The sequence below is a fragment of the Vombatus ursinus genome, unplaced genomic scaffold (genome assembly GCF_900497805.2).
Source record: "Vombatus ursinus unplaced genomic scaffold, bare-nosed wombat genome assembly UNPS02015255.1, whole genome shotgun sequence".
Taxonomy (NCBI): Eukaryota; Metazoa; Chordata; class Mammalia; order Diprotodontia; family Vombatidae; genus Vombatus; species Vombatus ursinus.
This window is the reverse complement of record NW_020955033.1, coordinates 13995997-14023792: the sequence shown is the minus strand read 5'-3', so window position 1 is coordinate 14023792 and position 27796 is coordinate 13995997. Positions and strand designations below refer to the sequence as shown.

At 36.5% G+C, this 27796-nt stretch overlaps 1 protein-coding gene across 1 annotated transcript in view; it reads left to right on the top strand.

The window, feature by feature from the left end:
* LOC114031784 (desmoglein-1-like) overlaps positions 1–27796 on the top strand; it is a 42197-nt gene that overhangs the window by 6734 nt on the left and 7667 nt on the right. The window contains exons 2-13 of the mRNA XM_027846896.1: positions 6957–6992; positions 7275–7406; positions 8640–8795; positions 9660–9804; positions 12299–12465; positions 16474–16608; positions 16948–17133; positions 19534–19793; positions 19883–20022; positions 23161–23448; positions 25118–25245; positions 26052–26130. Of these exons, the coding sequence (XP_027702697.1) occupies positions 6957–6992; positions 7275–7406; positions 8640–8795; positions 9660–9804; positions 12299–12465; positions 16474–16608; positions 16948–17133; positions 19534–19793; positions 19883–20022; positions 23161–23448; positions 25118–25245; positions 26052–26130 (1852 nt within the window). The remainder of the gene's footprint in view (positions 1–6956; positions 6993–7274; positions 7407–8639; positions 8796–9659; positions 9805–12298; positions 12466–16473; positions 16609–16947; positions 17134–19533; positions 19794–19882; positions 20023–23160; positions 23449–25117; positions 25246–26051; positions 26131–27796) is intronic.

The window sequence follows — 27796 nt, the reverse complement described above, 5'->3', positions numbered from 1 at the left end:
ACACACACACACACACACACACACACACACACACACACACACACACACACTGGAGAAGAAAATGGCAGGCCACTCTAGTATCTTTGCCCATTCAGAAAGAATCAGATACAACTGAAACAACTGAACAACATATATATTATATATATACACACACATACACACACACACACACATACACAGACAGACACACTTTGTCCCTCCTGATAGATTGTAAGCTCCTTGAGGGCAGGGATTGTTTCATTCCTGTCTTTGTTACAATAATAACAACAGCTAACATTTATATAGTGCTTTAAGATTTGCAAAGTGTTTTACATGTATTATCTCACTTTGTCCTCACAATAGCCTTGTAAGGTAAGTGCTGTTACTATCAAACCCATTTTACAGATGAGGAAGCTGAAGCTGAAAAAACCTACGTGACTTGGCCAGCTAGTGTCTAAGGTAGGATTTGAATTCAGATCTTCCTGACTCCAAGTCCAACAAACTAACCACTGTGCCATCTAACTGCCTAATTTCTAGCTATATCACCAGTGCCCACCACAGTGCCTGACACATAGCAGGTGTTCAATAAATGCATATTGATTGATTACGTAGGAGATAAAGATTTATATTTTTAGTGCAGATGTAACCCTAAGGGCCAATCCACGCTTAGCCAGAAAGACTGTCATATAAGTTTAAAATTACTCCAGGTTACATTTAATATATGACCCTTAAATGTCACTGTCCACTTTACCATCATAATGATCATCGTTTCAGGAAGCATACACTCGTGTTCAGCCAGGGTCATCAATTTACAAACAAGAAGTAGGCCCAGGAGATTCAACATTCTACTCTCTGAGGAAACTTTTCAGTCAAATTGCTCCCAGCACCACTGAAGGAATCCCTTAGCATGCAAGTTTCTCCTCAGGGATTTAGATAGTAGATTTAGGTCAAATGAGAAATATGCCTTTGGATACTGTGACACTCACTGTGTCAGTCAATGAGATAGTAGAAATTATCTACTTTACTTTGTTTGTTAACTTAGAAACCACCTTTGGAAAATTTAGGGATGTCTGGGGTCAAAAGAAAAAGAATTGAAGACCATGACTTTTTATTTGTTAAGTGACAAATTATTTTGCACAGGCTTTAATCCAGTTTAATATTTGGATAATATCCATTTAAAAATAAACCCAACATAATTTCATTAAAGCCACTACCACATCCAGAGCACTTGCATATAAAAGACATACATATGCTCAGTAATTAATCAGGAGAGATTCAATAACAAAATTACAGTTCACTAGTTAGATATTTTATAATTTTGTTCAAAAAATTGTTCCTACTTCATTTAATAAACTAAAAATCACTCAATTAAGGAAATAGTTAAAGGGATGTAAAAATGAAAGGAGCATAACAGTAATACACATTTCCAGTGTACTTTCCCCACCAAAAAAATCCTTCAACAAAAGTAGTGCAAATAGTATCATCTTCTTTTGCGAATGAGAAAACCGAGATATACAGAAGTTAAGTGACTTGTTCAAGGTCAAACAACTAGTTTCAGAGATCGAGCTTAACCACAAACCTGAACTCAGGGCGGAGTTTGCTACCCAGCACAATTCTTTTCTTTACAAATCCATAGACGGAAGAAGTCATCTATTTTCTGATGATGTCCCCTTTTCTAAATCGCCCCTGTAAAATTTTCTTATGAAGGTAATTGATCTCGGAAGGAATTTTGCTACTAAAGACAAAGAGAAAAAGAAATGCTTTGGAGAGGGGACCCCACTCATGCCCCTGTGTTGAGGAGTAATATAGAAAGGAATTCAGGACAATCACAATTGCCTCAAATATAATATTAAGGCGATGCAAGGTAACTTAGATATTATCTTAACCAATTGCCTCATTATATGGTTGAGGAAACCTGCAGAGAGATGTTAAATGAGATCAAAGAGCCACTTACTGACAGAGCCAGGACTAGAACCCATGGTTACCTTGTCCATTGTTGTCCCTACAGCACATTGCCTTCAAGTCCTAATGGTGGATTCATGAGAATTTCAGGTGGGCTATTGGCTTTTTATTTTTTTAGTAGAAATGAGACATGAAAGAAAACAAATAAATGGGTGGATGGAAGGAAAGAAAGAAAGAAGCATTTATTAAGTGCTTACTATGTGTCAGGTACTGTGCTAGGCGCTTTGCAAATATTACCTCATTTGAGTCTCAAAACAACCCTGAAACAGACAGAGGTTAAGTGACTTGCCCAGCTAGGAAGTGTCTAAGGTTAGATTTAAACTCAGGTCTTCCTGACTCCAGATCCAGCACCTTATCCATGGCATCACTTAGAATGGAATGGAAATGTTAAAGGTTATCAGGGATGGGGGGAACTTGTGACCTCAAGGCCACATGTAGACCTCTAGGTCCTCAAGTGTGGCCCTTTGACTGAATCCAAACTTCACAGAACAAATCCCCTTAAAAAAAGGATTTGTTCTGTAAAACTTGGACTCAATCAAAAGGCAACACCCAAGGACCTAGAAGGCCACATATGGCCTCAAGGCTGCAGGTTCCCTGCCCCTGGACCATACTCTCAGGATTCAAAAATTAATTCTTGACTGTAATGCTGGCACTGTGAGAGTCTATCTTTCAGGAAGGAAAGCATTATTTTCTTTGGTGTGCTTCCAACCAAGGAATGATGACAATGATATGGAGAAACAGGTTACTAACCCAAAAGAGCTAGTAATATGTTAAATAAGCAAAGAATATGTTATATTTGGCATTGCATAAGAAGACACTTTGGGGAGGAGCTTGTCTTTTGTTAGGGGGTGGGGCAGAGAGGTGGTATAGACCTGTAACTTCTTCAATGTGGGAATTTGCTGGTGTAGAAACTCTCTGTCACCAATGAAGATAGGCAACTCCTTTCTAATTTATAGTCTCAGACAATTGCCTAGGGGTACTGAGAGGGTAAATCACTCACCCATGGTCACACAGCTAGGATGTATCAGAAGCAGGACTCAATTGCAGGTCTTTCCGACTGTGAGGTCAGCCCTCTCTCCATTATACCATACTGCCTCTTAGCTAGATAGTTAATTTTTGCTAAGTTTAATTTTCTTAGTCATGATGTCAAAGACTTTTCTAATCCAATCAGAATGGGCAAATCTAAATGTGTAAGCTCTGAGATTTGGAATTCACACATTGAGTTTCATATTACTTTTGTGTAGGAAGGATTTATGGGCTCAACTTTGGGACTAATAACTGATATACTGACTTTCTAGGGGACTATTGCAAATTATTCTTTTATGTCCTTTACACAAAAAACAAATTAGCTATATTATAAATAAATAAATTCAGCCTTCTTTCCTCAAATTCTTTTGATTATATTCATTTAAATAAAATATCATTAGATGTAGGCTAGGACATTTTATCAAATATTTAAAAGATATGGTTATAATGATAAATGATATACCATGTTAAGGCTTAGAAAACAATTTTCCTGCATTATTTAATTTTGTCTTCAGGACAATCTTATGAGGAAAGTACTATAATGTATTACATTCCCATTTTACAGAGGAGAAATTGAGACATATAGATTAAGTGACTTGCCCATGGTTATAAGTTTAGTAAAGGTTGTAGATGGGATTCAATCCCAGGTGTCTCTTGATTCCAAATTGTGTCCTTTCCACTACCTCCACATAATTCATCTCTGGTCTTGTTGTGCATAAAAAAATTGTAGGAAAAGTCCTTGTGACCAAACATTAATTGTATATTATCAACAAATACACCATACAAATGAAAAACTGTAGTAACAGTTTATATTATGTCTCTGAGCACATGACTATGAGCCTATGTCTACACAGCACAGATAGAAGTGTAGATAGCAATTATTCAGTTGTTGATCAATACTGACACCCTAACATGAGGGTGTAGATACTGAGCTCTGTTCCTAATCCCATGATCCTTTCATGGGAATAATATGACACAGATTCAAAGACCTGAGATGGTTAATGAGTCATCCATCACAGTCATCCAAAAGAAACACCATCTACCCACTAGCCACCTCACCATAGAAAGAAAGGTGCACTGTAGATAAAAGGTGGATATACAGTTCTATTATTATGAAGAAATGTCTCCCAAACAGACAACTAATGTACAGTTCCACCCCCATTCCACCCCCACAGGTGAGGTAAAGGAAACGTTGAGCCAAGGCAATAGAGGCCACAAGAAGCAATGCTTCTTAAGGAGAAATATGATAGGTTCTATCCAATGCCTAGAATGATCAGGCATTAGGAGACCCAGGATCTAGTTCCATCTCCACAATTTCCTAGCTATATATAAGCTTGGGCACGTCTCTTATCCAGCTTCACATCTCTTTTCCTTGCCTGTGAAAGGATAATAAGACCTAAATCCTCCCTAGCTAACAGGGATGTTGGGAAGTTAAATTAGATTCTATCTGTTCTGTTTGAACTCTGAAGAAAAGCTGTCATGTCGATTCCAGTTGGCCTTATTTTTCACCTTTTGATTTCATAATTTAAAAAAAGAAAATGTGTCTATGTCTATTTCTTTTAAAGAAAAACATTAAGACTTTAAGGGATACCTGACTACAGTAGATCCTATCATTGCTGAGGTGAGTTTGGCACATTGTCAAACACATTCTTTCTTGTAGACTCTGTCCTTCAGTATCACGTGTGCTATTCCAATGGTATCTTAGTGATCTGAAGGACTCAATGAGGATTCAAGGAACATATCAAGATCTGGTCTAGAGCATAAAGAATCTGCCAGGAGATGATGTCGTTCTGTTTCTCTTAGAAACAGGAAGTGACCTAATTGGCATGAACAGTCAGCCATGATGGTGATTACCATTCATTTGTACCATAGGTCAAAGAATTTCTCATAGGAAAACATGTCATCTCTTAAATTAAAGTGCTCATTTTATTAACCATGAAGAAATACATTTCCATGTAAATGTGTTTTTGAATTATGAATTATTTTTAGCATTTAAAAAATGTTTTAGCCAATGTGGAAATTTGTTTTGTGTGACTTAGTGTTCATAATGGGTTTGGTATTTCTTGCCTTCTTGATTGGTGGGGGAGAGGTGGAAAGGGAGAGAATTTGGAACTGAAAAATAAAATTAAATTGAAGGGAAAATAAATAAATAAATGTAGCAGTCTTTGAGGTTTGCTATAGTATTACATAAAATGTTAAAATTGAAGTCAATTACATGGAGTCATTTGGAATAGCTTGAATAATTTTTAATCCCACACTAACTGTAATTTTCACATTCTACTGGTCAACTTTAAATCCAGACTAATACTTGCGATAAAAGTTTTTATTACTTACTCTCCCTATTAAATGTCCTGGAAAACTGGAATTCTCTGAACTATAGAAGATGATTTGGGAAGATGATTTTAAAACTAAATGCTTAATCTATTTAAATTTCTTTAAATTGCTATATTTGTGTTCATTATATCCCAAGTGAGCTTCAAAGCCAAGCTCAGCACTTCATATGGGTTCTCGACAAAAAAAAAATTGCCATTAGAGCAGCTGATCATGCTGGTGTATAGGATTCAATGCATCCTGATGCAACACTCAACTGACTACAGGCTTGGAAACAACTGAAAAGATCCGGGGAGAAAGTGGGTGTTTGTAGAGAAGGGAAAATGGTTAAGATTGGGTCTTATTTTTGCTCTATGCATTGCCTAAGTCTAGAGTACAAGGTAAGTGAAATTGAGGATAAGACCTAGTAATATGATCTGTGGACTAGAATAATTGCCTCATGTAAGGGAAAGGCCAAGAAGAACTTGCCCAACCAGGGCAACACTTTCCTCTATTTCTTTAATCACCTTTCCTTTCTGGTTCTCAATGCAATTATAATGTCTGCTTTCTCCTGTTTCTCAGAGTCTGTTTATTTAGTTAAAGTTCACTATACTTAGTGAAAAGGGCAAGTATCAGAAACAGACTAAAAGAAACTACTAAAATTTGGAAAAGTCAGCTAAGAGTTTAGCTCTATCTTTCAAAATATAATTTTTCCTCATCATCTAGAACTGGAGATCCATCCGCAAATTTTATAGAACCTTTCTTTCCTGGATCTCTCCTTTGTCCCCAATCAGACTCTACCTTTTATTGTATATATATCTGCCTTGCCCCACACACCCCTCACTGCCTCACACCAGTAGAATGTGAGCTTCTTGAAGGCATAGACTATGCTATTGTTCATTTTTGTATTCCCAACATATCTAGTAGTACTAGAAATTCAGTTCAACACCAGAGACATTTATTAAGCACCTTCTATTTGCAAAAGACACTGTGAAAGGCAATGGGAGGTAGACCAAATGCACTTAATAAATGTTAATTAAATTGAATTTCCTGAATGCATTTATAGGTGGCCTCCCCTTGTTTTCCTAATCAATATCCTTATTTAGCACTAGAATTTGGTTATTTTTGCTATTCTTAGAATGAATTTAAAAATCAATCTTCTAACTAGTTATAGCTAAGTTGTTGCCACACAGTTTCCTGAACTATATCCAGGAATTTTTTTATGCATTATATAATATTTTTATTACACATTATTACCACTTGTTATACCTTATACAATATTTTATTGCATATTGCTACCACTTTTTACACATTATACAATAATTTTATTATCCATTATCAGTAAATATCATTTAGCAACTTCAAAGGGAATTCAATCTCCCAAGTGGCACAAGATTTAGCAAAGACAGACTCAGCTGTTGAATTCAAAAAGGATATAATTTGTATTGGTCAATATTCCTATTGACTTGTAACATCAGAACACCAAACAGTATCTACTTGTATTTTAGTAGGACGGTATATGGCAAAAGGGATAGCAGGGAGGAGAACAGAAACAGAGGGGTGAAAAGAAGTTAAAAAAAAAAGGCTAAATGTAAAGAGATTTGAAGGTGAAGATATATATCCTAAAACTAGCTAATCAAAAATAATCATTTAATTTATTTGTTTGGTTTGGTTTCTAGGTGGTGGTGGAAATTAACAGTGAATTTCGAGTTCAGGTAAAATATATATATATATTTTTTTTAAATTGAAACAAAATTGAAAATAATTAAATTTTAAACTTCACATATATATCCAATTTATATGAAAGTCAGATTTACTTAATCATTAGAACAAATTTAACAAAAGTGAACAGTACATCAAAGGAGCATAATCAATTTGGCATTATGCTCTCTTTCTGATATTAGAGTTAATACTGCAGTACCTAATGAATGTATATTATAAATAAAAATGAGTGCATGAAGACAAACTTATGGAAACTATGACTCCTTTTACCCAAGGTAAGAGACTATAACAGCAAAAATGGCACCATAAAATGGCATTCCATCAGAAGACAAAAGCGGGAATGGATCAAATTTGCAGCAGCTTGTCGAGAAGGTGAAGATAACTCAAAGAGAAATCCAATCGCTAAAGTAAGTGGCAGTTCTAGTAAGAGGTTAAATACTGGGAAGTTGAGTTGACCAATCCTGAAATTAGTGAAGGGAGACCCCTTTAAAGATTTCATGAACCAGTTCACTGCAAGGCTATGAAGGCATGAGAGAAATAGATAGATATGATATGTGTTCATTCAGATCATCCACTGGAAGATTATGATAGCTTTAAAAATTCAATTGGAGATTTGAAAAAGTACTTCATATAATGGGCAGAATTGTGTTGCTGTTGCTTTTATTAAATAATGTTACTACTTAAATTAATACTAATATTCTAGCTATTTAATACACATTTAAATTATCTCACTGTCTTAAAATGTGTTAGAACTGATTTCAGGCATCTTTTTGGCTCTCTTCTTATTATAATACCATTCCCTCTATCCCTTCTTTCCAGTCACTTTTCTCCCTGTCACTTTCCCCCTATAAATAATCAGCACTTTTTTATCTCTAGTCCCAACATTTCTTGTCTTTTGCTCAATCTACTATTGTTCCCTAGGGTTAGGGGATGAGGATAGGCTATAGTTTAGCCTCTTCTCATTCTCAAGAACTAGGAGAAGTGTCACAAGACCTTTTTCTCCTCCTGGTTGGAAGTGGCCATTTCAAAATCCATAGAAAGTTGCCTTCTGTGAGCATTAGTCAGACCAGGATACTGGGAAGGATGGCCCATACTTGATTTCTATAGTGTGTATTGATATGTTTTTTTTTTTAATAATTATTTACCTCATCCTTTTATTGCACCATTGGCCATCATTACAATGTTTGCTGTCGTGATCAATCTGGTCAACAATAGTTTTTATTGTTGTTGTTGCTGTTATTGTTCATTCATTTCAGTTGTGTCTGATTCTTCATAATTCCATAGTGAGGGCAGTTTTTGGCAAAGATACTAAAGTTGTTTTCCACTTCCTTCTCCAGCTCATTTTTACAGATGATAAACTGAGATAAACAGGGTTAAATGACTGGTCCAGGATTACATAGCTAGTAAGTGCCTGAGGAAGGATTTGAATTCATGAAAAGGAATCTTTTTGATTACAAGTCCTGTGCTCCATCCAATGCACCACCTAGCTGCCCCTACATTTCTAATTACTTACAACTTTTTGCCACGTGGCTAGAAGGAAATTATATTCAATAATTTTCAAGAAAGACAGAACTGGAATACTAAATGCAAAATTGCTAATTCTATTTGTTATCATATATTTTTTGTCTCTCTTACTATAGATTCATTCAGACTGTGCCAAGGATCAACAAGTCACATATCGCATCTCTGGAGTGGGAATTGATCAGCCCCCTTATGGAGTCTTTGTTATTAATCCAAAAACGGGTGAAATTAATATAACAGCAATAGTTGATAGAGAGGTCAACCCACATTTCATAGTGAGTACTTTATCTGTTTGTATGTAAAACCAACTTTCTACTTGTTATTTATGGGAAATCTTAAGCTCAGACTGAGGAATGTAGTATCTTTAATCAATCAATTAATGAGTATTTATTGTCAAATTTCTGCTATTTTTCTTAATTCTCTGGATGATTTATTCAGCAATCATCCTATGTGAGGCCCAAAGGGGGTTGGAAGAAGATTGTTTGAGAGTAGAATTTGGTTTTCCCACTTATCAAAACAGCCACTGAGAAACAATAGCTCACAGGTCTTTAAGGTTTATAGAAATGATCTCATTTGATCCACCCAACAACCCTGTGAGATATCATTATGCCCATTTTACAGATAAAGAAACTGAGGCTCAGAGACGTTAAATAGCCATAATCATACTGCTACCAAGTAGATACCTTCTAAACAAACTTGATTGATTGATTTTCTTTACCCTAAATAGGGGGTGAGGAATCTGCAACCTCGAGGCCACATATGGCCTTCTAGGTCCTTGGGTGTGGCCTTTTGACTGAGTCCAAGTTTTACAGAATAAATCCTTTTATTGAAAGGTTTTGTTCTGTGAAGTTTGAATTCAATCAAAGGGGTGCACTTGAGGACCTAGAGGGCCACATGTGGCCTCAAGGCCACAGGTTCCCCACCCCTGCAGGCCTAAACCCTAAGGAAAGTATGATTAAAGTTTAGTTAAAGACTTGAAAGTGAGGATCATAAGGGGGAAAGAAGGCTTATCCCCCTAGTTTTTAAACGCAGTTGAAGATATTGATTGAGAGACAGAGAGAGCCTTTTCATCTGATTTCTACAACTGTTTAGAGAATCTTTTCAGGTTCAGTATGACATATGTCTTCCTGTTCTCCTAGATCTATTGCCGCGCTCTGAATGCACAAGGTCAAGATCTGGAAAATGTTCTAGAGCTCAGGGTCAGAGTTCTGGATGTAAATGATAATCCTCCAGTATTTTCAATGACTGAATTTGCGGGAAGTGTAGAAGAAAATAGTTATGCAAGTAAGTAACTTACACTTTGAAATACCCTCCAAATGTGTCTTTATTGTTCATGGAAATAGCAGGTACTATCATGTTAAAGAAGAATTACCTTACATTGAACCTCAATCTGCCTCTGCAACTCCCAAATATTGTTCCCAGTTTTGCCCTCCAGGGCTAAACTGGACAAATCTAATCCCTTTACTATGCAACAATCCTTCAGTATTTAAAGGAGCTTAACCATCTAGTTCAACCCCCTCATCCTCTGACGTTACCATCACCCTGGTGAAGGCCCTTGGCACCTCCCTACTAGGCTGTTGCAGTAGTATGCTGGTGGGTCTCCCTACCTCAAGAGTCTCCTCACTCCAGTCCAACCCTCACTCAGCTGTCAAATTGGTCTTCCTAAACCATAGGTCTGACCATGTCACTCCTCAATTTTATCAATTGTAAATGGGGATGACAATAGCACCTACCTCCTAGGATCACTGTGAGCATCAATATTTGTATACCTAGTAGGCACTATATAAATCTTAGCTATTATGTTTCTATCAAAGTATTTTATCTTCCTCCTATTAGGGTCTCTTTGACACTTTGTTAGTATCAATCACTCTTTCAAACAACAGCAGCAACAACCACAATAACAATTTTACCTCTCGGTCCAGAAAAGGATTCATGGTTCGAAGTTCTCCAGAATATCTGTTCAAAATAAACATTGGGGAATCTGCAGGCTCCTGGCTGACGATCTTGAAGGCGATTTTTGAATTCAGGCAATCATTTCCAGTGGCTCCCTGTTACCTCCAGGATAAAATATAAAACCTTCTGTTTGGCTTTTAAATCCCCACATAACCTGGTCCATTCCTACATTTTCCATTTTCTTAAACCTTACTTCCCCCCATGTACTCTTTGACCCAGTGACACTGGTCTCTTTTCTTATTCCTCACACACTACTCAGTCTCTCAACTCTGAGCAGTTTTGCTGGTTGTCCCCATGCCTGGAATTTTCTCTCCCTCTTCACCTCTACCTCCTGCATTCGTAGGCTTCCTTCAGTTATCAGCTAAAATACAACCTAATGCAAGAAGCCTTTCCAGATTCCCCTCAATTCTAGTGCTTTCCTCTGTTAATTATATCATTGGACCTCTTCAAAATCAAAGGACAAACAACAACAATCTCCCATTTATCCTGAATATATCTAGTTTTTACATAATTGCTTTCATGTTGTCTCCCCCATTAGACTATGAGCCCCTTGAGAGGACGAATTGTCTTTTCCCTTTCTTTGTATTCTTGTATTCCCAACACAGTACAGTACCTGGCATGTAAGCCATGCTTAATAAATGCTTGTTTACTGACTGACTTCAGTACTTCAAAAAATTCAAGGTTTCATACAAGTGCACAAAACTTCTGCTGACCAAATCACAACTCTGTCTCACCTTTAGAGATACTCTTCATGAAATTCTTTAGCTAAAAGCACCTAGTGGTCAGCCTTCTTCCAATCAACTAGTCTGAACCTAGCTAAGCTGGGTCTCAGACAATAAACCCAGTCCATCTCCAGGCCCATACTCAAAGCCTTTCCAACTTATTTATACTCTGCAAGCATAGCCTTCAAGGACCCATGTTTATCTCCAAATTGCTATAACATATCACTAGGACAGCTAGGTGGTGCAGTGGATAGGGTGACAGGCCTGGAGTCAGAAAGATTTCTCTTCCTGAGTTTAAATCTAGCCTCAAACCCTTCAATTCACTTAACCCTGTTTGCCTCAGTTTCCCCATCTATAAAATGAGCTGGAGAAGGAAATGGCAAACCTCCAGTATCTTTGCCAAGAAAACTCCAAATGGGGTCACAAAGAGTTTAAAAACAACAATCATTGGTTTAAGATTGTAATAGGCCATGTAAATGATTACCATGCTTTCCCTCCACACCCCCAACATAATCCTTCTACCATGAAAAAAAAGTAACAGAATCAGAAGAAAAATAGTGGCATCTTTCTTTTATTTCAAAGTTATCAAAACTAAATAGATACAAGGAGTGACAAGCAAAGGGGTAAAGGGAAGGATTACTGCTAAGGAAGGGTAAACAACTTTATTAGCCAATGATCATAATAATAATAGCTAGCATTTATATAGCACTTTAAGGTTTGCAAAGAACTTTACAAATATTCTCACTTCGTCCTCACAACAGCCCTAAGAGGTAGGTGCTATTATTATCCCCATTTTACAGTCGAGGAAACTGAGGGAATTAGAAGTTAGGTGACTTGCCCAAGCCACATAGCTAATAAATGTCTGAAGGTAGATTTGAATTCAGGTCTCCCTGAGTCCAGATCTAGGGCTCTATCCACTTTTCCATCTAGTTGACTAGAACACAAATATCTAGCCCAGAATTGAAAAGGCACTGTTTACATTATGCTAATAAGCACATCTGGTATGTGAATGCTAAAGAAAATCCTTACCCGAGAAGTAAATTTCTTGTTGTAACACAGTAGAAGTTTAAACTTTATAACAATCAATTTCTCTTACCTTCTAGATACTCTGGTGATGGTGCTAAATGCTACTGATGCTGATGAACCGAATAACCTGAATTCAAAAATCGCCTTCAAGATTGTCAGCCAGGAGCCTGCAGATTCCCCAATGTTTATTTTGAACAGATATTCTGGAGAACTTCGAACCATGAATCCTTTTCTGGACCGAGAGGTAAAATTGTTATTGTGGTTGTTGCTGCTGTTGTTTGAAAGAGTGATTGATACTAACAAAGTGTCAAAGAGACCCTAATAGGAGGAAGATAAAATACTTTGATAGAAACATAATAGCTAAGATTTATATAGTGCCTACTAGGTATACAAATATTGATGCTCACAGTGATCCTAGGAGGTAGGTGCTATTGTCATCCCCATTTACAATTGATAAAATTGAGCGAAACAGAAGTTAAATGGCTTGCCTAAGGTCACACAACTAGTGAGTGTCTCAGGCCAGTTTTGAACTCTGATCTCCCAGCCTATCTTTCTATCCCCTGCATCATGTAGCTGGTACACCACCTTCATATCAATAGGATCCTTACATTTAATATGTCCCTTTAAGTAGATTTTTCATTTTTTAATTACTATCCGTGCAGCTGTTCAGAGAGATAGTGTGCTTCAGTGCAAAGACCACAGGACTGAAAGTTAGAGGACCTGGATCCAAATAGAGGTTTAACCTGGGCAACCTTGGAAAACTTATTTGACCTCTCCAGGCTTCAGTTTCCTCATATGTAGAATAAGACATTCAGAATAGATGTCTCTAAGGTCCTTTACAGCTTAAGAACACTTGATCTTGAATAATATTATAATAATAAAGAATCTTAGGGTAAAGTAGTTCATCGTTACTTAAATGATAAAAAAAAGAGTTAACACTTTTAAATAGGGTGCCATAATGCTCTTAAAGCATGAATTAAAGAATCTGAGAAATAGAAAGAAGTCTAAACCCTGACCACCACCTGTAATCAATCCCACTTTCTTGTTAACAAGAAAATTGATGTCATAGAGAATTAAGTGACTAATCTGAAGTCACATAGATGGTTAATAGGGCCAGGACTAGAATGAATGAATGAATGAATGAATGAATGAATGAATGAATGAATGAATGAATGAATCAACCAACCAACCAAAAAGCATGCTCTATGCAAATCACTGTGTTAAGTGCTAAAGATACTAAATGAAAAAAACAAAATATTCCCTGCACTCCAGATGCTCACAGTCTAAAGGGGAGATAACCCATAAAGGAAGTTTCAGTAGCAAATCAGATGGAAAGACCCCACAGCCTTCAGGCTACAGAAGCAAGGCAGATGATAATGTACCTTGTTTAATGTCATTTCTACTGATAAATGGGAAGTTAGGTGGCAGAGTGGATAGAGTGCCAGGCCTACAGTCAGGAAGACTTATCTTCCTGAGTTCAAATCTGGACTCAGACACTTACTATCTACAGAGTCCTGGGCAAGTCATTTAATCCTGTTTGCCTCAATTTCCTCATCTGTAAAATGAGCTAGAGAAGAAAATGTCAAACCACTCCAGTATCTTTGCCAAGAAAACCCCAAATGGGGTCATGAAGTTAGACAAGACTGAAAAAAAACTATAAAACCATGTCTGTTTCTGATTTTGAACCATTTCATAGTGCCAATGATGAAGTCAGAAGCCAGACTGCAAAGATTTGGGGATTAATTAGAAGAAAAGAAGTGAAGGCAACAACTGTAGATACCTTTTTTTCTAGGAGTTTGAGTAAGAAAGGGAGGAAATCAGAACTGATAGCTTAAGGGGAATGACAGGGACTAGTTAAAATTTTTTTTCAGGATGGGAGAAATTTGGGAGTGTTTAAAGGCAATAGGGAAAGTACTAGTAGTTAGGTAGAAATTTAGAGAAAGGGAGGGATGATTGAGCATTCAATCTCTTAGAGAAGATAGGAGGGAATAGATGAAAGGGTTAGCGTTGGCAAGAAGAAGGGACACCTGTTTTTTGTTGGAGAAGAGAGTGAAAAAGGAGGTCAAGGGGTTTTTGAGATGAAAAGAATGGTGATGCGAGAGATGGAAGAAAAAATTTAGATTGAATGACCTCAATTTGTTTTAGTACAGTAAGAGGCAAAGTCCTCAGCTGAGAGGAGGGGAGATGAGGCAGGGGAGGGGCTTCAATAGGCAAAAGAAAGTTTGGGATAGCTTCTATAGGAGGAGAGATAGAGAGTCAGGAAGGAATAAAAGGACTGCCTTGCTGCAATGAAAGCCCAGGTGAAGTTAGGTAACAAAGTTATGGGATTTCCTCCAGCTCCATTCAGCAGCTCCCGAGAAGGAGCAGGAGGAGGCATAAAATGGGATTAGTCCAGGATTGAGGTTTGGTGCTAGGACAAGGGAGCAAAAATAATGATAAGAAATTCAAAAGCAGAAAGTATAGAGATGAAATGACTAACTATTAGGTTAAGGGTGAAGGGAAAGAAGTAAATTAAGATTGAGGGTAATGGCATGACAGAGTACTGAAAGGTAGAAGGAATGAGTCAGTCAGTCAATAAATATTTATTAAGTGTCTACTATGTGCCAAGCACTGTGCTAAGCTCTGAGGATACAAAGAAAGGCCAAAGATAGTCCTTACTCTCAAGGAGCTCACAGTCTAATGAGAGCAAAGAAAGGTATAGGAGGGGTAAAACATTGGGAAAGGTGGAATGATAGGAGGTTATGGTCAGATGGGTGAATTAAGTAGAACACTTGTGACTAATGGTGAGATCCACAGTGTTTGGCTATTTGATTTATTTGTTTGGCTGACTTGGAGTAAAAGAGTAAGTTAAGGAACATAAGGGGGTGGAAGAAATTGGAGGTTAGAAAGTTTGAGGGATATCTACATGAATAGTAAGGTTCCCTAGTATAAGGAGAGGAGTTGTAGAGGACGGGAAGATGGTGAGCCAGGTGCTCAACTCCTTGAGAAAAGAAAGAGAATGACCTGGAAGTCAATATTTTACAACTACCATCATTTGTATTGAGTAGAAAAATTTAATTGTGTGAACTTAAAAAGAGGAAAGTGTACTGAATAAAGAAGGCATGGGAAGATCCTCAAGGAGACCATGGGAAGCAAGGAATATTCTAAGTCTCCCTCCAAAACCAGTCACATTGGAAGTGGAGGGCAGGTAGTCTTCTCCACAAGTACAGCCAGAGCTAGAGAAGATAGCTATGCAAAGGCACAAGGGTGAGAAACAAAATGCCAAATTCACCATGAACAAGTAATATAAATTGCTTAAGGCAAGAACAATAAACCTAGAAAGGTAACCTGTAGTCAGACAGAGAAGGGATTTAAATGCCAAGCTGTAAAGCCTTCATTTTATTCTAGAAGAAACAGAAAATCTCTCCTAGAATAATTCTAGAGGAAAATGAAAATTCTTAAAAATAGGAGTGATATGGCCACACCTGTGTTTTAAGAAAATTGCTTTGGCAGTTATGTGAAGGATGGATTGGAGAAGGGTGAGACTGGAAAAAGATGTAGTGGGGACATGGGATGAAGAATCTGTACATTGGACAGTACTTTTGCATGATAGTAACAGGTGACCTTAATTAAAGAGTTTCATGGTTTATAATGCACTTCACATAATTATCTGCTTTATTTTTCACAACAATTCTGTGGGGTAGGAAATATCCATTTGGCTCCATGATTGTCCAAGAGACTTGCTTAAGTAGACATAAAGCCAGGCATTCTGGACTCCAAACTCCATACTCTTCTCCACTGAGTCATATGGCTGTTTATGAATTATCTCTTCATTCAAAGAATTCACCAGGCACTTAATAAGCACCTACTACATACAAAGCACTATTTTATGTAAAGATCTTTCATCCCATGCCCCACTGTGGTTCCTTTTTTCTTCTATTGTCCACCAGAGAAAACAAAATTCAAACCAGTTAGCGTTTCTAAATAGCATTTCTGGGAAAAACATTAATGGAAGTAGAGGTACAATCTGCAATACTAACTGATATGTGTTGGGAGAAAGAACCCCAAATGCAGATTTGGGTTGTTAATTAACTGTGTTTTATCCACCAGTCTCAGGAATAGTGGATTGTTCTTTCTACATCCTCTCCTTGGAGTATTGTTATTTTGAATGTCATTTTGGGTAATACTTACAAAGAACTTTGCCTGTTTTACAGTAATGACCATCATAAAGATTATTGTTACATATAACATCTTGTTTTATTTTATTTCTTAGAAATATGCTATGTATAGTCTTGTTGTAAGAGGCTCTGACCGGGATGGAGGTGCAGATGGACTATCAGCACAAAGTGACTGCAAAATCACAATTTTAGATGTCAATGACAATTTTCCAAGACTTGAATTCCCCACTGTAAGTATTTCTCACCAGTTCTGCTAACTTGAAGTGAAAAGAGTATCTTTTAGGTTCTTGCATAATAACCCTGTATAGTAATATAGATTTTCATCGGTGGAGACAAAACTTCACAAAATTGGATTCTATACTTGCACATCTATGGTAACTAGAGCTCATGAAAAATGGATTTATGGAAGACTAGAAGTGATGCTCATATTGAAGATAACATATAAATATAATTCTTTTCTAAACAATTTATAATTATAAATGTTCCTTGAATTTCTAATCTATTTCTTCTTGTGCAGAAACTAATACTGTGTTATTTTTCAAAAATAAATCTTCATCCATCTCTTTCAGTACTCAATACATATCCAAGAGAATATGATTAGCCAGGAAGTGGTTCGGTTCAGAGTTATTGACTTGGATCAAGAGGGAACAGATAATTGGTTGGCACTCTTCTTCTTTATATCGGGAAATGAAGGAGGCTGGTTCGAAATAGTAACTGATGAAATGACTAATGAGGGAATTTTCCGAGTTATCAAGGTACAATACCATTACAATGAATAGTTTGCTTAATACCTTTTTCAAAATAATGACTAATGACTATAAAGTTTCACAGTTTAGAAATGCTTTATTTACATTATTCATTGATTCTCACAACAATTCTATGAGAGAAGGAGAAGCACATTTTTATCCCTATTTTACAAAGGAGGCTACTGAAGTATAGAGAAGCTAAAAGACTTACCCAAGGTCACACAGTTAGTGAGTGGTAAAGTTAAGATTCAAATATAGGTCTTCTGACTTGAAAGTGCAGTGTTCTTAACACCTTATTAGGCCTATAGCAAAGCAGCTAGGTTCATACTTCATCCTAAAGTCAAGTTAATAAGCAGAAAATATTGTCCATTGAAATGAGTTTTTGTGAAAAATTAATTTTGAGTTGCTTTGTTTTTTTTTCAATTTAGACAAGACTTTATTTTGCTTCTCTTTTTGCAAGTAGTCTACCCTACAAAAATTATGAAAATGGGCATTAATACTAATTAGATACACATGTAAGAACAAAATTAAAACAGAAATAAACATTTTGATTCATTTTGAGGTTTTTACCTTTATGTTTTTATGGCATATTGTGATGTCTTAACAATAGTAGACTTGTGTATACCATTTTAAGATCTGAAAATTATTTTATATAAATGATTTCATTTAGACATTTTGGCTTCATAGAAATAAGGAAATATGCAAATTAATGTTCAACTGAAATTCCAATGGGATATGAAACAGGAAGATTTGGGACATGTGAGATCATGTTTTGTACTCATGAATTGTCTTTTATTAATGAAGAAGGCTACTAAACATTAAACTACTCTTAAGGTCTTTCATTGTTGTATGACACAGTCAGTTGGAAGAAGATAACTAGGTGACTCTTTCAGGTTCCAACAGCAGCTGGTACCAATTAAGATCATCTCTCCTCCATTCTCTGTTATCTCTAGTTCAGAACCTTAGCTACGTTCCAGATTGGTGCTGTTATAACCACATCCTCTGAAAATTCATGAAAGATTCCAAATGTCATGAACATTGGTTTTTTGTTTGTTTTTTTTAAAAGACTAAGTCACCCTGACTTGCCCAGTCCAAAAGTATAAAGGCTACTCACAGACCCAGTAGTCCCACTCTCATTGGCACAGGAGCTTTGACCTGCTCTGTTTCCAACCTGGGTCTGGGTTCTCCTCCTCTTTAAACAACCTGGTGGTGCCCTGACTTCCAGAGGCACCACATTGATGCCACGCTTAGCAGTTAGCCCACTGAGCCCAAGAGACACAACTGTCTCTGCTTCCCTGGCAGCACAGATTGCAAACATGCTCCACCATGTCTGTTGGGTCACTGTGATTTTGTAACTTTCTAAAAAGAATCTACATATGTGTGTTATTGCTCTCAATTCATTCCCATTTTTTAAAATGAGATTTAAGGCAAAGAAATATATATTTTTCTGTGAATATAGACACATATTAGTACAAATATATCTATGGTTAAGTGGAGAAAGAAAAAATACAAACTAGTGTTTCTGCTCTCTGTCTTTGTGTCCCCAGGAACTAGAACAGTGCTTGGAACATAGCAGGCCCTCAGAAAGGATTTGTGGCTCTCTCTAGGTTGGAATTTTGTTTCTTGTTAGATTAAGCAATCAATTAGCTTTTATTAAGAGCCAACTATGTACCAGGCATTGTGCTAACTGCTTAGATTACAAAAAAAAAAGGCAAAATGTAGTCTTAGCTCTTAAGGAGCTTACAGTCTAAGGGGAAAGATAACATTCAAGCGGCCATGTACAAACAGGTTAAATACAAGGTAAATTGCAAATAATCTCAGAAAGAAGGCCAAAAGATTAAGGAACACTGGGGAAATGTTGTTGTAGAAGGTGGGATTTTTGCTGAGACCTGAAGGGAGCCAGAGAAGCTAGAAGGAGGCGATGAGGAGGAAGAGTATTCCAGGAATAGGGGACTCCTAGGGAAAATATTCAGAATTGAGAGATGGAATGTGACTTGAGTGCAGCAGGGAAACCAGGGTCATTATATCACATAAGATATGGGAAGGGAGAGGTAGGAAGGGGTGTTGTAAGATATATGCAGACTGGAAAAGTAAGAAGGGACCAGGTTATGGATCAATTTAAAAATCAAATACAGGATCTTATATTTTACTCTGGAGGTGAAAAGGAACCACTAGTGCTTATTGAATGGGGCAGGGAATCCAGGTATGGATGACATGGTCAGACCAGCACTTTAGGATGATCAATTTGATGGAGAGAATTGAGACAAGGAGATCAATCAGCAAGCTATTGCAATAGTCCAGTCATGAGGTGGTAAGAACCTATAACAGAGTGGTGGCAATGTCAGAGGAAAGAAGGGAGAATATATGAGAGATTGTTAGGATGACAATACTTTTCTTTTTACTTTCTAGCCTCTTAATTATGAAGAAATACAGAACATGCAGCTTAGCATCGGTGTTAGAAACAAAGCTGAATTCCATCATTCAGTTGCATCTCAATATAAAATGGAAGCAACTGTCATCTCAGTATCAGTTGATAATGTAATTGAAGGATCAGTATTTGCTCCAGCTTCTAATACTTACACCATAACCAGAGATATGGGGAAAAATTCTGTCATTGGGTCAATGGTAGCAATTGATCTGGACACAGGAGGACCTTCAAAAACAGTCAGGTAACATGTCCAATTATGAACATTCATTTTTCATAAAATATATTTTTTTTCAAATTGTTAACAATCTTGTGGAATTCTTCAAAATACAGATATATAATGGGAATGAATCCTGGTGGTTTGCTAGCAGTTAATGAAAGAACTGGTCAACTTATCCTGAACAGTGTAATTACCAGAGAGGTATATCAAAGACTCAATGGACACTATGAAGGAACTATTCTATCCATAGATGGTAAGATAGCATTTTCTAAAATTTTATAGCTTAAAAATTCACTAATACAGTTATATTCACAGTGAAATAACAAAACATTGCTTTCTTATTGAAGTAACCTCTCTCTTTAATGAGTTACCAAATCAGTCAATATAGATTGAAACCATCAGGAATATAGTTATTTTATGTTTGTGGTTAATATTTCATTAATTTAAAATCTATAAATTTGACGATGAATTTTTATTATAGAATCTTATATAAACAAACCAAAACACAAACTGATCCTCAGTCCTTTGTAAGTTCTATTCTTCCATGGGCACAAAGTACTAAAAATAAAATAGTTCTAATGTCTAAAAATTTTCCAACTATTGTTAATGTTATATCTTTGTATAATGGCCAATGACTTGACATTCTATTAAAAGGATTGAGCCATATCCTTATTGACATTTTTGTTAATTATGAAACCAGCAGACATCATAAAGATATGAGTTAAATGCAAGGGCAGCTTATAGCTTCTCCATGGAAGGGTAAATAAAAGTATTTATGGAATTGGTTTTTATCAGGCACCCAAATGCAACAAGAAATATTATTTCATGAGATATTTGATTGTCTTGACTTACTATGCTCACTGTCAGTCAATAAATATTCATTAAATACCTACTATGTTCCAGGCACTGTGCTAAGTGCTGAAGATACAAAGAAAGGTAAAGACAGTCCCTGCTCTCAAGGAGCTTACAGTCTAATGGTGGAGACAACATGCAAATACAAATATTTACAGTCTGTATTAGAATTGATCAACAGAAAGTGAAGGCACTAGAATTAAGAGGAAATCAAAATCTAGAAGAGCCTAGAAAGAAGCCAGGCAAGTCAGGAGATGGAGATGAAGAGGGAGAGTATCACAAGAATGGGGGACAACAAGTGAAAGTATCAAGAGTCAGGAGATTGAGTGTCTTATTCAAGGAAGAGCAAGGAGGTCGGTGTCACAGGATAACAGAACGCGGTTGGGGTGCAGGATTAAGTTGTAAGCAGATTGGAAGGAAGAGGCAGGTTATAAAGAATTTTGAATGCCAAATGGAAGAGTTTATATTTGATCCTGCAAGCGAGAGAGAGCCATTGGAGTTCCTCAGGTAGAGAAATGCCATGATCAGACTCATACTTTAGGAAAATCACTTTGACAGCTGAGTGAAGGATGGACTGGAGTAAAGAGAGATTTGTGGCAGGGAGATCAACCAGCAGGCTATTGCAATAATGCAGGTGTGAAATGATAGGGCTTTCACTTGGGTGGTAATTGTGTTAACTGAAAAAAGATACATATAAGAGAGATGTTACAAAGATAAAAAATAAATAGGCCTCAGCAACAGACGAGATAGGAGGAGTGAAAGAGAGGAGTTAAGAATGCTGAGGTTGTGATCCTAGACTTAGAGGGAATGGCAATATCCTCAACAGTAACTGGAAAATTAGGAAAGGTATAGGGGTTGGGGCAAAACCCAGCAGTTTTGGACATGTTGAATTTATGTCTGTAGGACATCCATTCAAGATGGCCAATAGGCAGTTGGAGATGCAAGACTGGAGGTCAGCAGAGAGGTTAGCTCTCTCCTGCACGACATCAATAACCTTCTCAATCGTCTCTCTGCCTCAAGTCTCTCCCCACTCCAATTCATCCTCAACTCGACTATCAAAGTGATTTTTCTAGAACTTAGGCTTAGCCATTTTACCTTCTTATTCAGTGAGCTCTATTGAATTTCTGTTGTCTCTAGGATCAACTATAAAGTCCTCTATTTGGTTTTTGATTACCTGGTCCCTTCCCACTTTCCATTCTTCTTAAACCTGGCTCCCCTTCATAAATTCTACCCAGTTACACTGGGCTACTTTCAAGTTCTCAAACATGATGCTTCATAACCTATCTAGGCCTTTGCATTGGTTGTCCCCCATGTATGGAATGCTCTGCTCATTTATTTCTAACTCTTAATTTCCATAGGTTCCTTCAAGAATCAGCTCATATCCCATCATCTGTAGGTGGCCTTTCCAACTGCTGCCTTCTCCTTTCATATTACCTTCATCTACTCTTTATATGTCTTATACATATATAATTATTTATGTGTTGTCTCCTCCATTAGAATATATGCTATTTGAGAAGAGTGACTTTTTTTGAGGCAGGGGGGAGTTGCCTTTTCTTTTTATTCCCCTAAATATTTATTGGCTGACTGAAATCACAGATTTACTTAAATACTAGGGACCAAAAATAAAGCAACATAACCATAACTCTTAAGACCATTCCACAATTTGCATATTTCTTCCATTAAAATTGACCATTCTCCTAATTAATTCCAATTAATGAAATTTTGCTCTATGATAAACCCGATACATGATTCTTACCAAAGAAGGAGCACCTTTTGACCCAGTGCTAGTATAGAGGTAGAACATTTTTGATGCATATTGATGAATTTCTGCAACCTCTCCCTCTCTATGTCCAGCTTATCTGAATGGCTCCAACAATGGAAATATGAACAGTTGGAACTGAAATAGTTGACAGGAATTCTGTCCTTCTATTTTTCTCGACTTGCCCCATCAAGTTGAGGATCCTCCTTGGCCTAGTTGTTTTATTGCCCTTTCACTCTTATATACTCTTTATAGGCCCATAGTTTTACCATGGTGTTGTTTTAGTTTGTAGATACTTGTGATATAACTATAATAAGCAACTAAAGGGATTTTGATGACAAATATCCTGTTCTTTCTATCATCCTGTCTAGTGTTATCTATAACACGGCAGCAGCTAGTTTTCAATTACATTTTTCTACAGAAGCCCCTTGTAACCTTGGTGAGAATTTGAGTCTTTTGACAACTCTGAAAGTCTAAACAGATAATAATCATATACTCAGAATTTCAGATCTATCATGAGAAATTTTTAAAAAGAAAGCTGTTCTAGTGCCAAGGAACAGCAGAATATAAAAGAAATTGGCAACTTTTGTGGAAATCAATTAATCAATAAGCCTTTATTAAGCACCTACTATATGCCAGGCACTATGCTAAAGGCAGGAAATATATGTACAGAGCATCTGATGAACTTCATCATGACTTTGAAAAAAACAAGCTAGCATATGCTTTGGGATGACAACCGTGTTTTACATGTGACATTCCTTTAATATCTTACCATTTTAGATACTCTCCAAAGAACTTGTACTGGTATGATTATTCTTGATATGACAGACTTGGAACATCTCAAACCAGGAACAACCACTAATGAAGATAAAAACACAGGAGGAACTAATGGAGAAAGACAAAATGGTACCCCAACTGATGGGTCATCCACTATCGGTGGGGAAATCACTACCAGTAATTATGGTATTGGTTCTACAGTAAATGGGGATCGTGACATTATTGGAGATAATATACATTTTGGTCCTGCTGGCATTGGTCTGCTTATCATGGGATTCTTGGTACTTGGGTGTAAGTATTTCATTTATTTATCTAGTGTCTATAAAGGGAAAAAGGAAGATGGGTTGTTTTCTGTTTCTCAACTAAACTTGGCCTCATAATTTCTTTACCATCTATTAAGATTTGAAATATATGCCATTGCCAATGTGGTAGAAACATGAGTACCATGATAGTGAGTGACTAAGAGTGGCTATGTAACTAGAACAGTGCTTACTTGGAAAAGGGGTAGGTGCCTCTAATTTACACCTTTTTTTTACTCTTTATAAGGTTGTGCCCACACAAAACAGAATTATTATTTTCATTTAAATTACAGGCAATATATTTGTTTCAGATGTTGTTGACTGATTTTTTTTTTACTGGATAGTCCTTCCTTTTGAAGCTGGTTAGAATTCACTGATTAGTTCAAAAAACATTAACTATTAACATCCTGCTCTGTGCAGGGATCTAGAGACAGCTAGGTGGTACAGTGGCTAGAGCACTGGCCCTATAGTCAGGAAGACCTGAGTTCAAATCTGACCTAACTGATTTGCTGTGTGACCATAGGCCAAGCCACTAAACTGCTGTCTGCCTCAGTTTCCTCCATTGTAAAATGGAAATAATAATAGCACATACCTCCCATGCAGGCATCTTGTGAGAATCAAATGAAATAATATTTATAAAGCACTTGGCATAGTGCCTGGAACAAACTAGGCACTATATAAATGCTTATTCCCCATCTGCACTATACTGGATCCTATGAGAGATACAAAAATAAATAAGACAGGATTCCAGCCTACAAGAAAATTAGAGACAAATAGGGGAGTAAATATATAGGCAAATAGCTAAGAATATAAAATATAGTGCAGAAGTATAAGATGGATAAAACAAGGTATATTCATTCAAAGAAAGAAGTAATTGCTTCTTATTTGAGTGTCCAGGAAAGTTTCATAAACAGGTAGCATTCACTGGCCCTTGACTTTTTGTTAAATATTTGATTGGGAGAGAGGCTATATTCATGGAAGAAGATGGTATAATGAACAAAAGTGAACTTTGGACTTCATTTCTTCCTATGCCACATTATCATGAATTAGCAAGAGATTAGTATAGCCTGGAACAGCTGGAGAAGAATCAGTGGAGAACTTGATCTAGAACTTGATGGATAATTAGGATTTCAATGAGTGGAAGAGAAGAGAGTCATCATTTGAGGAGACAGAAGGAGCATGTACGAAGGCATGAAGGTAGGAATGATCATGGCATATTCGAAAGATGATGAGAAGACTGGACTGACTGAAATGAAGTGCAGGGTTTAAAGAGGAATGGGACACAAGGATGGAGACAGATAGATAGGTGCAAAATTATCATAGACCTCGAAGCCCAAGGCTTTGGACTTGATGAGGCCAACTAAAGGAAATCATCTTAAGTTCTAAAGAAGGGTATGAATTGATGACAGAAGTGGCCTGTCTGTGGCCACTCTGTAGTATAGTATAATTGAGTGCAGTCAATGACAGAAGCTTAAATTGATTACAGTGTTTGAAATATTTTAAAGTTGTTTTTCTCATCTTTTATAGCAACTTTAAAACAAAATGTGTTGAGCATGGAGTTTTTTCAGTTAACTAAATATAATTTAATTTTAAAAAAAACTATTTCCATGAAAACATAGATCTATTGCTAATTGCAATCTATTTCTACTTCTCTTTGCCAGTGGTTCCATTTTTGTTGATAGCATGTGACTGTGGGGGTGCCAGTGGTGTGGGAGGAGGCTTTGAGCCTGTTCCAGAGTGTACAGAAGGTGCAATCCATTCCTGGGCAGTAGAGGGACCCCAACCTGATGTAAGTATTGATCTTGTGGAAATGTCCTTTGCAATCCAGTTAAAACCTGAGTTCTAAACAAATTAATTAAGAGGTCAGAAATGCAGCAGTCCACGTTTACTGGGCACAAACTTTCCTGTTAGGTTTTGGCAAGGGGTAGGAATAGGAATAAGAGAAGAAAAGCAAAATAAATAGAAGAAATATCCCATTGCTTCAAGAAACTAACAATGTAATTGGAGAGATGGAACATATCCAAACTGGAAAATTATTTAAAACCTATCATTTTAATACAAACAAAATTAATATAGATGAAATGCCACAAGCCAAGTAAAAGGATTATCAAAATGCGATTCATCTAATCAGTAAAAACTTCCTGAATGAGAGTAAAGAAAAGTAGATCTCAAAACTTTTTATGTATTTCAATAAGATATATACATATTTATAAAATATGAGAGTGATGTAGTGTAAAAAGAGCTGGCTCCTGCATTAGGAAGACTTGGGTTCAACACTGCCTCCCTGTGATACATGATGGGTGTGTGATCTGGGCAAGTCATTTATCCTTTTCGGTGGATCAGATAGCTCTCTAAGACTCTAAGATTTTGAAGTTGCATGGCTGGGGCTCATCTGCACTGGTAGAGGGAGTTTCCTCACAGGAAGTTCCTGACATCAAATGAAGTTGCAAATCTAATCACAAAAAAAGCACACCTAAGAGATCCGAAGGAAATAGAGAGAGGGAAAAAAAACAAAGAATATGAAATATATATAATGGAAAATGCCATTTTTTTGTTTATTGCCAAAGGGAAGAAATAATGGTTTCCTTTCTTTAGGATATAAACAACATCTGTGTGCCAGTTATACCAGTGATAGATGCTACTGGGAATATGAATGAATGTATTGACACAGCTGGTAAGTGGAATACAAATTTATTTCCTATTATATACTTAAAATGGTGAGAAAAAATCTTTATATATATATGTATATGTATATATAATATATACATATATATAAAATTGTCAAGGGCAAATTACACTTTCATTTAAAAATTTTAGTAACCTTTACTTTTAAGATTTCTCATTTGTACATCATAAGTTTCTGGAGAAACTATTTCTAGTTGTATTCTTTCATACTTCTATGGTTCTGTGATCTCAGCGCTGGGGCTTCAGGAGTATTCTGGTAAATGTGGAACAACCGACTGGGGGTGGGAGGTGGGGCATATGCACAAAACAAGTGAAAGTTTAATATGCATTCTTAACATTTTCTCAACCACTTTCACATTATACTTTCAGTATAGCCAATCAATAAAATAATAAATCAAGCCCTGATTTCTAGCATTTGTTGATTTCCAAAGTGCAAATGCTAACAATGAAAATTTTTAAATCTGTTTCCTTGAGCTGGTTTGAGCTGCCTCCAGCACATTCCTGGGTTACTCCTTCCAATGGTGAAGATCATACCACATCCATGCCTGCTTGTCCTGCATCACTTTTGTCCATGTCCTCACTTAAATGCTCTTTAGGGGCCCATCTAGAGTGCTGGAGTTATTCTTTTATTCTCCATTCTCGGCGTTGAGTGGGATTAACAGTGGAGTATGCACGTGACCTATCAGTTATTCCATATTCTCACTCCTTAAACAAGTCAACTCCTTTTCTTCTCACGCATGTCCCTGATGACACCAATTACATTGCTTCTCCTGTGAAAACCTATCTTGGTAATGTTCTGTAGCCTACTCATGCCTACCACACCTCATACATTGCCCTTTGGATCACCCATAATGTTAATTCTTTGAAGACCATGGTATTTGAGGTTTATACTTAACATTTTGATATCATAGCCATAGAGTACAGATGGCATAGTGCATAGAGTGCTAGATGTGGAAACAGGAAAACCTGAGTTCAAATCCTGATTTGGACATTTATTAGCTGGCCAAGTCATTTAACTGTTCTTTTCCTTACTTTTTTCATCTGTAAAATGGGGGAAAATAGAGCACCTACCTCACATGGTTGTTATGAGAATCAAAGTGTGACAGCATAAATAAAGTGCTTTGCAAACCATAAAGTGGTGCTATATAAATGTTATTATTATTATTATTATTATTATTATTAGGAGGAAGAGGAGGAATATAGAACTTTACAGATTATCTGATTGATATTAATTTCTTTGAGATGGGCAGGAACATAACATTAAATTTTAATTTAATAAAATAATTTAAATAATTTATATATAATTATATATTATAATAATTTTTATTATTATATTTATTGTATTGTATTTTATTATAATAATAATTTATATATAATAATGAAATAATTTAAATAATTAAATAATTCAAAAATTATTAAAGTTTAACTTTAATTCAGTGACAATGCTCATTTGTGGGACTTGAATCTCTGCCTTTTCATCATGATACCACTAAACACATGTGATAGCCTGAGAAATAAGGTTCCTTTTAACATCAATAGACATGTTGATCTCAAAGTTGCTACTTAAGAATAAATATAGAAGATTGAACATTATGGAAGCATTTCAACCAGCTTAATTGAACTGGGATGTACAACAGACATTTTTCCCTTCCCTG